General features: G+C 34.7%; 1 protein-coding gene across 2 annotated transcripts; it reads right to left on the bottom strand.

Annotated features, from left to right (window-relative positions):
- Positions 1–1,063: 1,063 nt before the first annotated feature.
- Positions 1,064–6,595, bottom strand: LOC21390588. Of its 2 annotated transcripts, XR_002901909.1 has the most exons (4): positions 6,140–6,595; positions 1,712–5,990; positions 1,295–1,363; positions 1,064–1,204 (listed from the first exon to the last, which is right to left on the bottom strand). XR_002901909.1 is itself a non-coding variant. In XM_010094699.2 (3 exons), exon 2 carries the CDS (start codon positions 5,858–5,860, stop codon positions 1,724–1,726), a length of 4,137 nt encoding a protein of 1,378 aa, XP_010093001.1. In that variant the 5' UTR covers positions 5,861–5,990; positions 6,140–6,595; the 3' UTR covers positions 1,064–1,363; positions 1,712–1,723. The 2 variants fall into 2 exon arrangements, 1 of the variants encoding a protein (XP_010093001.1); XM_010094699.2 differs by having other exon boundaries at positions 1,064–1,363.
- Positions 6,596–13,047: the final 6,452 nt, after the last annotated feature.

Below are 13,047 nucleotides of genomic sequence, written 5' to 3'. Positions count from 1 at the left end.
TAATATAGGTGCTCTCCTCTATTCCATGTGAGAAAATCACCATTACTAATTGGATTCTGGAATTTTTCTATGGTTATTTTGTGATTTGAATATTCACCCTTTTATTTTCTAATGAGTTTCAAAAAATGACTACGAAATCATCTATTTTCATTTTTTTTAGGGAATAGAATCCTGCTTTGAGAATTTAAATACAATTTATTTTTCACCAAGATAATGCGAGTCTTTAATTTGAAGTTTTATTTTTTACCGAAAAACAACTCTAATCATGCTAACCGTTTCATATTTTCAGTCAAAATAACTAATGAGTTAGCCTTTTTTTTTTCCTCCACTCAAACCATTAGCTAAATGTTAATTATTTTAAAGAATGTCCTTCACATTAGTTAAATATAACTAACATTGGTGAGACTAGCCATCTAATTTTTTGTATTATTTTATTCTTTCAACCATAATAAATGCAAATGTTTTTTTTTTTAAATTTAATAAAATTATTTATATTTTTCAATAAATATTAAAATGGTATATATTTAATTAAAATAGAGAGTATGGTTAAAGTGAATCACTTAAAATGTTTTATTTTTTACCGAAAAACAACTCTAATCATGCTAACCGTTTCATATTTTCAGTCAAAATAACTAATGAGTTAGCCTTTTTTTTTCCTCCACTCAAACCATTAGCTAAATGTTAATTATTTTAAAGAATGTCCTTCACATTAGTTAAATATAGCTAACATTGGTGAGACTAGCCATCTAATTTTTTGTATTATTTTATTCTTTCAACCATAATAAATGCAAATGTTTTTTTTTTTAATTTAATAAAATTATTTATATTTTTCAATAAATATTAAAATGGTATATATTTAATTAAAATAGAGAGTATGGTTAAAGTGAATAACTTAAAATTGCTAGTTAAAATAGCTTTATAACTATTTTAGTTAAAACTTAACTAAAATGTAGAGAGTTCCCTAGGGATGCTTCTAAGGGAAGGAAGCTCCTTTTTAAACAATTAAAATAATTGAATTTTCAGTATAATAATCTAAAAGCTAAACCATATTGAAATTCGCCAACTTACGCAAATTTACATGAATTATGTCCTCCACATATGTAGAAGGGATATAAGGGAAAAAAGGAATTATTTATGATCCCCGAACTTATAGATACCCCCCAACCAACAGACGCAATGGGACTCGGATTAGGCACCTAGAATTCTACATTTGCAGATACGAAATGAATCAATATACAAGTGCAACTTTTTTAATCGGAAAAAGAAAAATATACAAGTGCAAAAAATAATGCACCTTCAAGGTGATAGTAGTACACACCAACATGGAACGACCATGCCATCAAATGTGTCTCGACTTCTGGCCCTGCAAAATAAATCATTTTTTTAATTTGTTAGTACCCCCACAAGCCAGAAGGGTATGCAATAACAACACACTTTGCAGAAGCACACACGAGTCATGGCAAACATCAGACGACAACTAAACAAGCAAACGCGGTACAATATCAGATGATACAAACGTAACTAGCAAAGAAGCTACATGATTCATGAACTATGCAATACCGTGTCTAAATACTTTTTGGAAAAGCATACATTTACCATGTACTAATAATAAGAAGACAAGCAGGAAAGAAATTCATTATTAAAAAAAAAAAAGAAAAAAAAGAAAAAAAGAAAAAGCATTCAAGATAAAGCATTATAGCATTTAAGTTACCTAAACGATTCCTCATGATAAGCTTGCACTTAAAAGCCCAACTGGCCTTTCTCTCCCAAATGTTTCATCATCAAAATCTTCATTTGTGGAATTCTCCTGACACAATAATTTGTTCTCTCGAATGGGATTTAGGTCAAGACCCTCCCAAACCATTGAATGACTCTCACGCATATCGCCCTGTTCGGACTCTTGATTGAGATCAACGTTGTCGTCCACATTTTGTCTCGCATCATCACATCCAAATTCCACACCTTTATCATCAACGCTCGATGGCTCTGCATTGAGATCAGAGCATAAATCATATCCAGCTTGATCTGCAGTACCATGGTAAGCCACAGTTACTGCTCCTTGATCAGCCTGCTCTGCAGCATCTTTCTTCTGTCTCTTCCATTTCTTGGTAGATGAAGTACCATCGTCCTCAAAATCTTCTTCTTCTCTTTCTCTATGCAAATAGACCCATAATTTCCTTTCCCCATCAAATTGTACACAGGGATCCCGTTCATAATGCAAACGATCTAGAGCTCCGCTAACAACTTGATTAACTTGTGCGTCAGAGACATCTTCAACAATGTACTGAGAGTCCCTAATCAAAGTACAAACATCTGCCCTAGTCCCGATACTTCCAGGCAATCTAGCAGCAGCATCTCTTACAAGACAGAGGATAGTAACATGTGGCGGTCGATCACGTTTCAGCATAAAGTGGTCCCGGGCTTTTGATGTTGGCTTCCCGCCACACCTTCTCAAGGGAGCAACAATCGATTTCCTACCATCGGCACCAATATAAGAGAAGGCCCTATCGGGAATTGAATACCTAAGAACTTCCTCCTTGCGGAAATAAGCCCTCACTTCTTCAGAACTTGGGCTAATGGTGTTAAGACTCTTTTGAGCTCTTAGGTCCCTGAACCTTTCTTTCTCGTCCAGATTAAGCTGCATCAGTGCCAAAGGCGGTGCAGGAAGACTTCCTATTTGTTGAAGGGTCTCTTGGCCACTTTTTAGCCAATTAGCAAATGAATCAACCAACTTGACAAGCATTTTGTGAGGAAGACCCCAAGCCTCGGGAGATGTGACCTCCTCAATGGTCTCATGATCTGACGAACTATGAGAAACTGGACCGAGCCATGACCAACTTTTTGAAGTTTTTTCATAGACTGCAAGTGTCTTCCAACCCTTTGCCCCTAACGGAGCTGTTTTTGATGAAAATATCTTCAAAACTCCTCTCACCAAGTCTTGAAGTGGCTCTTGCGTCTCAAGAATACAAGGATCTCCAGGGTTTGATCTCACACGGTTGACAATCTCCTGAACCGTCAGAGAAGGCGCGTTTACTTCCCCAGCATGCTCTACATCCACCTTTTCACAAGAAAGAACTCCATTCATCACACCCTCATTCTTATTCTGCTCATCTGCAGGCTTGCCAACCTCTAATGTATCCTCTGGCAGTGGAGTTATCATTGCCAAGCGAACTGCTGAAAGAAGATGTATTATGGAAAATGAGAAACCTGTATGGACAGTAGGCGTGATTAAAGTAAATGCCTTTTTCTGTGGCTTGTTCTCCAGCTCCATATCAGTTGCACCCACCTCTGAAACAGGTGGTTCAGAAGTTTCCATATCTGAACTTCCAGTGTCAGCCTCCACTGCCCTCTTCGCCTTCCTCTTTAAGGAATTGGAATTATTAACATCCTGTTGATGACTAGATATCAGGTTGTTGTCTTCAACTCCCTTGCACGTCTCTGCAATATCTATCTTCCCTTTCCGCTTCTTTGTAGAGGAGCTGCATCCTAGTAATGGGGCTTCAGATCTTTCAAAGTGATCACTCACATTAGTATTCTTACCTTTCTTCCTCAACTTCCCTTGTTTCTTACCATCTGCCAACAATCGTGGTAGTAGAGGTAAATCATCCTCCACATCTGCAACATAATCACCAAAGTGATGCGAATGGGTCGCAGAAGGATCACGGGTAATGCCCTTTTTCTGCTTCCCATCAGCAGGATATGCCTTGACAGATGGCAAATGCAACCCTTCACCAGGTTCCTCAGACAGTTGGCCATTCTTGATCAGATTGTAAACACGATCATTGTCATCATCAGCAAATTTACCAAGGCCCAAACTATAGTCGTCTTTGAAGACTCTGGCAGGAGATTCATTCAAGGGACTATCTCGCATCTTGCCCTTCTGTTTTGCTTTTGAAGGGTAGTTGTCTACGCTCCGCATGTGTCCCTGATCAACAAAACCACCAATCTGCTTAGAGGAGAACGTGGTTCCGTCAATGGCCTGTGTTTTCCCCTTCTTATCTTTCTTAACAAGCTTGGCCTTTTTGAAGCCTTGCCCAGGCTTCAATAAAGAAGGTCGGGAAGCTTCCGCAGCACCAGTGGGATAAGCCATCTTGCTTCTCAGCAAAGGGTTGCTATCCTCATCATCGTATAATTGATCTGATGATTCTGATTCTGTTTCTTCATTTTTATTAAACAAATTATTACCCCTAATGGCTGCTGCATCGGGAACTCCATTCTGTGCTCTGATATCTTCAAATTGCTTTGATCTATATTCAGAAGGTAAAAATCTATCATTCATCTTCTGTGGCGAAGCTCTATAAGATTTGTAATTTAGGTCGGGAGACTCCCTCCCAGCCTTCCATTTCTTGCTCCGAACATTCCAGTCCTCAGATCTAAAAGGTGAATCTACAGAGAAAGCCTCCTCTTGACCCCTGCTATTCCAGAATGATTCAGCTCGTTCTGATGAGTCAACTCGATTTCCTTTCAGAGCTTGATGCGTGAGTCTTCCCTTCAATGATTTCATCTGATCCCCAACTGCAAATTGCTGAAAATTATCAGGATGCTTGGCCTTCTTGGGGAAATCATAAGGAGCTCTCATGTTAGGAGGCTTTGTTGTGTAAAATTTTGCCTCTGATAAAACATTCGCATCCCTTCGCCTACCATAGGAATGTAAATCAGTCTTTGAAGACAGAGGCAAACCCCTCAAACTTTCAGAGGGTAATTCATCACCTCGCGGAAGATGTTTTCTCCCCACTTTCAGAATTCCCGACTTTTCCATCATGCTAATTCGATCTTGCTGGTCACCAATTCCATATAATTCAACATCATCACTGCTTCTCATCTGGTCCCTCATTCTGAGGACTGCCCCTGATTCGTACCTTGTTCTCTTACTATGTCGAGGCTGAGCTACTGCTGAACTGTATGGCCCAGAATTCATGTCCAGACCATAATAAACAGAAGTTATGCGCCCCCCAAGCTCCTTTGCTGCAGGATTCTTGGACCCACTCAACTTCAGTGTACCTTTTGGATTCTGCTTGCCATATTTTGCAGATTCAGAAGCCAATGACCCTCCACGAATATCTAAATTTGAACCAATCCCATATTCAGAATGGTGACCCATTTTCTGCACAATTTTCCTATCCTTGATCCTGCTGTTCCGCATGCCTTCCTCCGACTCTCTTTCCGACGAGTCAGTCACCAAATCTTCCATCTTCTCATGCATCAAGCTCTTTTGGCTCTTCATAATATTCAGAACTCGAAGCCTCTCTTCAATACTGTATCCTCCACAATTCAGCCAAGCATCCCTAATCTGACAAAGATTACTTACCATAGTATTCTGATGCTTCCTCAAAAGATGGTAATGCTGCCGTTTCTGGAAAAAATTCCAACCCTCACGGTAAAGGGCAACCCTCGGCTCGCACAAACCTCCCTTCAGCATATCAAACAACTTCTTAACAGGACTCCCAAAATGCAAACTACATCCAGTAAAGAGCTCCTTCAAAGTAAGCATATAAGTCTCTTGATCCATGTCAGGAAGATACTTAGTAAGACCAAACCTCTCCTCCTCAGTCAAGCACTCATTCCACACATCGATTGACAATATATCCTCAAGACCCTGAAGATCATAAAGCTCAAAAGGAATGCTACAAGTCTGGTTCCCAACTTGACAAAACTCCACACCAGTTTCTCCCAATTCCAGCAAATCAAAGTCATCAGACCCCGCCCCGGAATCAGCATCGTCAAATTCATCGTCGTCGGATTCCACGGCGGAGCTACGCCGTTGAAGCTCATCATCATCACTCGACATACTCTTCCTACTACCGGGAGAGAACTCCGAATCAATCCTCGAAACCTTAAAGTTGTTTTTCTCAATAGCCATGGATCATAACAACCAGACAAACCACCCTCTCCCGCCAACAAAAATACAACTCAACTCGCCGGAAAAACCACTCCCAATTCACAAATTCCCCGAATTTCACACAGGCAACGCAAAAAGCCGAATCCCAACCCTAATCCGAGATTAAAATCACAAAAACGGAAACAATTTCAAAATTTGCCACAAACACCGAAGTACATAGAAATTGAAACGCAAAAACTGAATAAAACAGGAAAAAATTAAAGCCAAAAAAACAAACTTGAAAATTTGGGGTTCGATTACCTCATGATAGACAGAGGAGAGCTTCAATGGCGGAATCGACGGCGAAAGCAGGGGAATTTCGGAAGTGGAGAGAGAGAGAGCGAGACGTAATTGCTGTGGAAGATGAATCTTGAAAGGTGAAAGTGAAACCCTAAGGCAAAAGGTCGAGACGGTTGTGGTATTTATATAGAAGATAAGTGTGCATGTGGGGAAGAGGAGGTCGCAGGGAGGAATGGTGAAGAAGACGATGGTGACGTGGAAAGAGGCGGGCCGTCTGATTGAGCGAAGGCGGAGGATGGAATGAAAAAAGACGAAAATGGGCAGAGAGGGCAAAGAGCGAAGGCAAAGGGAAAGATGGACAAAGCGTGTGCGCAGAGGTAGAGAGGAAGAGAGAGAGAGAGAATTGGAGAAAAGGGTTTTGTGTGTGTGAGAGAGAGAGAGAGAGAGAGACGAGACAGGGAAGGCGACTCGGTGAGTCACGAATCACCCGCCCAGAGGAGAGACCGAGCTGAGTTGACTTACGCGAGTCATATTGTTTTGGGTGGGCCAGGCCCCGGTTTGGAAAGTCCCGGCGGGCCATCTATCTGACCCGTATTCCCCCCCCATATTTGTAAAAATTATTATAGAATATTTTAAATTTTTTGTTACCTTTTAACATGACCAGTAAAATTATGCTTATGTCTAACCTTTTCTTTAAAAAAAAAAAAAATTTGCTTAACTCCCTTCTAGTTAACTTGTACAGTTATACTAATTACTACTACAATTAACTAGCATAATATATATATATATATTAATTACTAGGATGAAAATAATTTGGCATCATTTTTCAAGTTAATTTTGGATTGCTATTATTGGCAATAATTTGGCATCATTATTGGCAATCAAAAAAGCATTAATACTATTTTAGGTCTTATTTGGTATTTTCTTCAACAACAAAAAAAATAAAAAAGAAATCTGATAATATAACGAATAGGATAAGCGGTGGAAAATCTTCAGACCACATCATAATATATATATATATATATTAATTACTAGGATGAAAATAATTTGGCATCATTTTTCAAGTTAATTTTGGATTGCTATTATTGGCAATCAAAAAAGCATTAATACTATTTTAGGTCTTATTTGGTATTTTCTTCAAAAAAAAAAAAAAAAAAAAGAAATCTGATAATATAACGAATAGGATAAGCGGTGGAAAATCTTCAAACCACATCATGTGCTCCTCTATTATTAAGGCATGTCTCACTAATCATGTTGCTTTTACTACCATATCTAAAAACATGGTTAACTGAATATTTTGAAAAAAAAAAGGAAAAAAAAGACACTTTAATGGCATTTACAAGGTTTCCAAAATCACATGGGAAAAAACCAAAAACCACTAAAAACAGTAAAAAAAATTATGTATATCCCTCCACTTAAAAATGAAGAATTGTCATTCAACTGATAAAAAAAAAATAACATGACAATATTGAATTATTTAAAATAACATAAATAATAAATTTGCACAAAATCACAACAAACCACATACTTTTCTTAATTCTCCTCTCAATAATAGGATTGGAATCAAAAGCCTAGACAAGCTCCGTTAAATTTATCTCTATAGAAATAAGTGGCAACTAGCAAGCCGAAGTCTGTAACCCATTTGAGACTTGACAAAAGAGTTTTTTTTGGGACATCGACCTGATAAAAGAAGAAAGAAATAAATAATAATTTAAATAAATATCAGATTCTAAATAAAAAATTTACAACGTAAATCATTTATTTACTTCTGATAAATAGATTATTTATCAAGTAAATTTACCCTTTATTGATTTACTACCATTTTTCCTAATAGATAAATGTGAATGCTGGGTGCAAACCGTGCAATATAAGAAATAAAAACGAAACTATAAATATGTTATGGATATATTTTTTTTATTAATTGGAAATAAATGTGTTTGTTTTGCCCTTATGTCATCTACCAAACTGCACGTTTTTGCTTATTCCGCTGAAGAGTTCACAGCTGAAATTGTTTCGGCCCGACCTGCAGTCTGCCACTTTAGTCCAGCATCCGACACGACCAGTAAGGATTTGGGCCAACCGTGCCACATAGGAGTAATCTTAACAAATATTTAAGTGCATGATTCTTTATTTATAATTTTTTTAGTTAAATAATTACATTAATAAAAAAATATTTATTAAGAATAAAGGGTAAAAATTTAAACTCATTCACTATTAAGAATAAATTTTACAATTTTCTCCACATGGGCTAATCTGAGCTACGCCTAGATTCTATTCACTTTAATTTGTCCATTAAAAAAGAAATTATGAAAAAATTAATAAACTCACCTTTTAAATGTATTATTTTTTTATTAGAGGATATTAATCAACAATAAATGGTGAAAATTTAAGACCTATACATTTTAAAGAGTATTTTTCTCCTCTTCCCTTTATCTCTAATATTAGCTTCAAATTGATTTGGTGAGTAATTGGTGGGTTAGACATTGAAATAATAATAATAATAAATTAAGAGAATGAAATAAATAGTAAATTTATAGATTTTTTTTAAAAGTTAATAGTAGATTTTAATATTAAAAATATTAATATCCATACATTACCTTTATTATTCCAAGTTCTGAGCGAGGAACTTGTCCAAACCAAAACCAAGGTGTACGGCTAGACCATATAGTACGACACAATCCACAAACACATGATAATCAAAGTGCGGGAGAAAATCCTAGATAAGGAGAAAGGACGAACGGATTCAAATATATTGCAAAGACGTGGCAACAAATCGACTAGAATTGGGTCTTGGAAAATTACGTTGAAACTCCACGGAGTTCTTGTAGGATTTGTTTCAGACAAGAAGCTAGTTGGAACCTTCCACGATGAAACAACGTATTCAGATAGGCAGGCTGAGAACTGACACAGGTGGCGTGGCTATGGCGGCCGTCGTTCGTGATGACACAGGAAGGGCTAAGGCAGTGAGAACCAAAACAATTGAGCTTTGCTCTGTGCTGGAAGCGGCAAAACTCGGTCTGCTTTTGGCGTTGGATCTCCATTATCTGGAGGTGGAATTAGAGGGAGATTGCAAACGGGTTATTGAGGGTCTGATCAATGCCTCCTCCATTCCGGAGTGGTCTCTTATCCCAAATTTTGAGCAGCTTATTTTATTTTCTCATTCAATTCGCCGATTTAAGTTCATACGTGATTTTATATAAAAGTTTATAATAAAATTTTTTTAAATAAAAATTAAATATGACTTTTTATGAAAATTTTTAATTATAATAAAATTAAAATTAAAAATTTAAATCAGTAAAATAAATAAAACTTAAGTCTCTTTGGTCCGTTGAGTATATGTGAGTTCCTAGAGCTTGTAACTATGTAGCTCATGAGTTGGCTGCTTGGGCCTTGCGCTCAGGCCTATCTTTGGAGTTTGAATAAATGACGCATTTTCTGAGGGAAAAAAAAAAGGAAAAAAGAAGAAGTTAGGCAGGCTGACCATGCTTTTATATAGGGCCTACTGATTACAAGAGAGGAAAAAAAAAAGCTTTAATTTTTGGGGAGTTTTTTTTTCAATAGTCTCAATTTTTAATCGTTAAATCTTATTAAAATTACATTGTAAAAAAAAAACATAATAAATAGATTTTTATACATATCTGATAGCTAAAAAGTCAAGAACTACTGATAATATATTTTTACAGAGATTATCAAAAAAGTCCTTAATTCTTGATTTGTTATTAAGGTTTTTCTTTTTTCTTTTTTTGGTAGAAGGTATTAGGAGGTTTAGATACATATGTATACACTATAGGTTGTCAATTAATTCCATGTGTAGAATATAGATTTAGGAGTTGGTACACCAGAGTGAGGACATGTATGTGAGGCATTGTTGTTGAGGGAGTAGTGGCAAAACCATATTATAAAACGATCGCAAGGCTGGGAGAAAGTGAAATGGAGAGGATTTGAATAAGAGAAGATTGTTGAACTTATCTAAATTTTTATTACTTACTTTTGATTAATACTTTTTTAATTAATATAATTACTTAATGAAAAAGAATATTAATCAAGAGTGAGGTAAAAGTCCAAACTCATACATTTTAACGTGTATTTGTATTCATTTCCCTTTGAATAACGTTGTTGGAGGCCAATTTTTTTCTCATCTTATTATACTAGTATTGGGCATGTGCCTAAAGCACGTGTTTCTCTTGTTAAGATTTTTTTTCCCCAAAAATTATAAGTTTAAGAGTATGTTTGTTTCACAACTCAAGTTAAGAACTTGAGTTGTGTATATGAAAAAAAAAATATTGTAACAAAAAAGTTAAATTTGAATTTTTATAAAAGAAAACATTGTTGTAATAAAACTTAAATTGTGTCTTGAGTTGTGAAAAGAATAAGACCTTAATTATCAAACATGCGTAATTCGAAAATATATGAAATTACATTTACTAACTATGGTAAATATAGTCCGGTAGATGCACAAGTTTTCATTCTGGTGAAGTGAAAAAAAAAAAAAAACTTGTCCGTATCCATTCTTTTATACTGTATATTTCTTATCTTATATATCCTAAGCTAAAAACCAATGTTGCCCAACAATATTATAAATTTTCATGAGAAAATAAGAATTTCAGAAAAAACAACAAAAGCTATGCACCAAACATTAATGCTATTACTTGGTTGAACTAAAGGTGTAACTAAAAAGTAGAAGCAAGCAAGCAAATAGGTTTAATTATGCTGCAGTCAAAAAAAAAAAAAACAATATCCCCTTTCTATATAGCATAGAAAGAACTAAATTTTTTACAAGAAAAAAATAGTTAAATAAATGTGTTAAAGTAGAGGAACGAAAGTGGGAAGAAAAATATAAAGGTGAAAAAAAAGAAATTATATTAAAATTTTTCATATTAATGTAAGAGGGTGAGGTATGTAAGCCAAGTGGGCTAAACTTAAATCATTAGACTTCAACTAAGTGAAAGTTCGAACCATTAGATTGGTGATGTTGAAGTTTAATTTTTGTAAACTCATTCTCTCTTCTTATATAGAAGAAGTGAAGAAAAAGGTTATTTAATCTTAAATTTTAGATCAGTAATTAAGTACATTGGTAGATAAGCATGCTTATAACAATACATTTATCTTCTAGTTATGTCTCTTCTTTTCTTGTTCTTTCTCTTTCCGTATTCATCTCAAATTTCTACCATTTTTCTTATCGGAGAGGAAATCCTTAAATTACGTTTGGAGCAAGGATTCGTGCCATGATTCGGATCATAGTTCGTGACTTGCTACAGTGTTTTCTCTCATAAAAAACACACGTAAACTGAGAATGGTTCTGAATCATGGTTCTGAATTCATGAACCAAACGTCAGTATTTTTATAATGAATAAAAGATATATGTCCACTTACAAGTCATTTTATAATATTAATGTATTTGGTTAACTCAAAATTTAATATGATTGTGGTAAGTTCTTTAGATTTATTATTTTCAAATGCTTTTGTGTGGCCTTTTGCCTCATACGTAGCCTTTGAGAGTTAGATCTAAAAGATTTTAGAAAGGTAAAGATAGATGTCAACGAGTTCGTTATTGTATCGAACATAAAAATCTACACTTGATGTTGATAGTGTCTTAAAAGAGGCGAAGATTTATTTTTATAGAGCTTGATTTTTACTCTTTTTCAAACTAAGATGCACCTCATCTGGAGTGCACAAAAAAACTCCCTCTTTTTTAATATAAATAATGATTTAACTATTTTGTTTATTATGACGGATCATTAATTTATCGATCTTGATTTTTCTAAAAGATGTATAATTAGAATATTTGTTTTTCAAATAACACTAGAATATTTACATTAATTGAATAAATTACTGCCTTATTAAAAAAGGATATATATATATATATATCTATTTTTGAAAAGCAGAAACTTCCTAGATCTCTCTGAAACCTTTTATAACTTTTGAGTTAAATTTTTAAATAGCACTAATAAAAGATATTTTATAAATAATAGTAGTTTAATTATTTTCTTTGTCACCATCTTGTTAGTAATCACTAATAATTACTATAAGTAATAATTATAATTATTATAAGCAATTATGATAATTAACATGAGTAATATTAGAAATCGTATTATCATAATTATTAAAAAATTGACGAGGTAACCGCATAAAAAATTAATCCAAAATCAGAGTGAATACTCTTTTGTTTTAGTGCTATAAAAAAAAAAAAAAAACCATAACTTTTTGGTCAACTCCTGTTGTAGGAAAATATAAAATCACGTGTAAATAGAAGCAAAGTAAAGCTTGACTCGTAACAAGATTAATGACACCTATTTCTTGTAGTAGATAGAGAATATTTAGCCCCAAAGAAAGAGGAAACATTACTAACTGGTAAAGAAATGGCAAAATTATGAGTTCTAAACATTACTCCTATTTGACTTCTAAATAATCGCAACTTGTACATACCACAACTACGCCATGCTAAAGAAGGTCATAACTCATAAACGTGCTAACAACTCACTCATACAAAGATTTGACCAAATTATGAATTTAAAATGTTGCTCTTCACGTTACTATATTCTTTTATTTCATGTTCTTTGTTTGTCGCACGTCAAATCAACTCAGAAAATACAATGTACAAAGTTAATTTAACCCACTTGAGGACGTTTAGTTTATAGATTCTGAATTATTCTCAATTTATGTGTATTTTTTTTTTAAAAAAAATACTGTAACAAGTCACAAATTATAATCTGAATCATAACATGGATTCTTACTCCAAACGCATTCTACGTGTACATTGCATTTCTAGAAGTTAATAATTCATATTTCATTTTTTTTAGCTGCACCCACAATGGCCAACATCAGTGAGAACTGTACTTGATCAATCATTAACAAAATTCCTATTTGGGAGCCTCACCACGTTGCTATTATTAGACAGACATACCACCACCAAGCCTTACAATAAACTC

This window comes from Morus notabilis, unplaced genomic scaffold, assembly GCF_000414095.1.
Source record: "Morus notabilis unplaced genomic scaffold, ASM41409v2 Scaffold299, whole genome shotgun sequence".
NCBI classification, from domain to species: Eukaryota; Viridiplantae; Streptophyta; class Magnoliopsida; order Rosales; family Moraceae; genus Morus; species Morus notabilis.
This window is presented reverse-complemented; position numbering and strand designations above follow the sequence as displayed.

What these genes read in the sequence shown, in the direction of transcription:
- LOC21390588 (XM_010094699.2), bottom strand. Translation starts at nt 5,860, where the DNA reads ATGGCTATTGAGAAAAACAACTTTAAGGTTTCGAGGATTGATTCGGAG.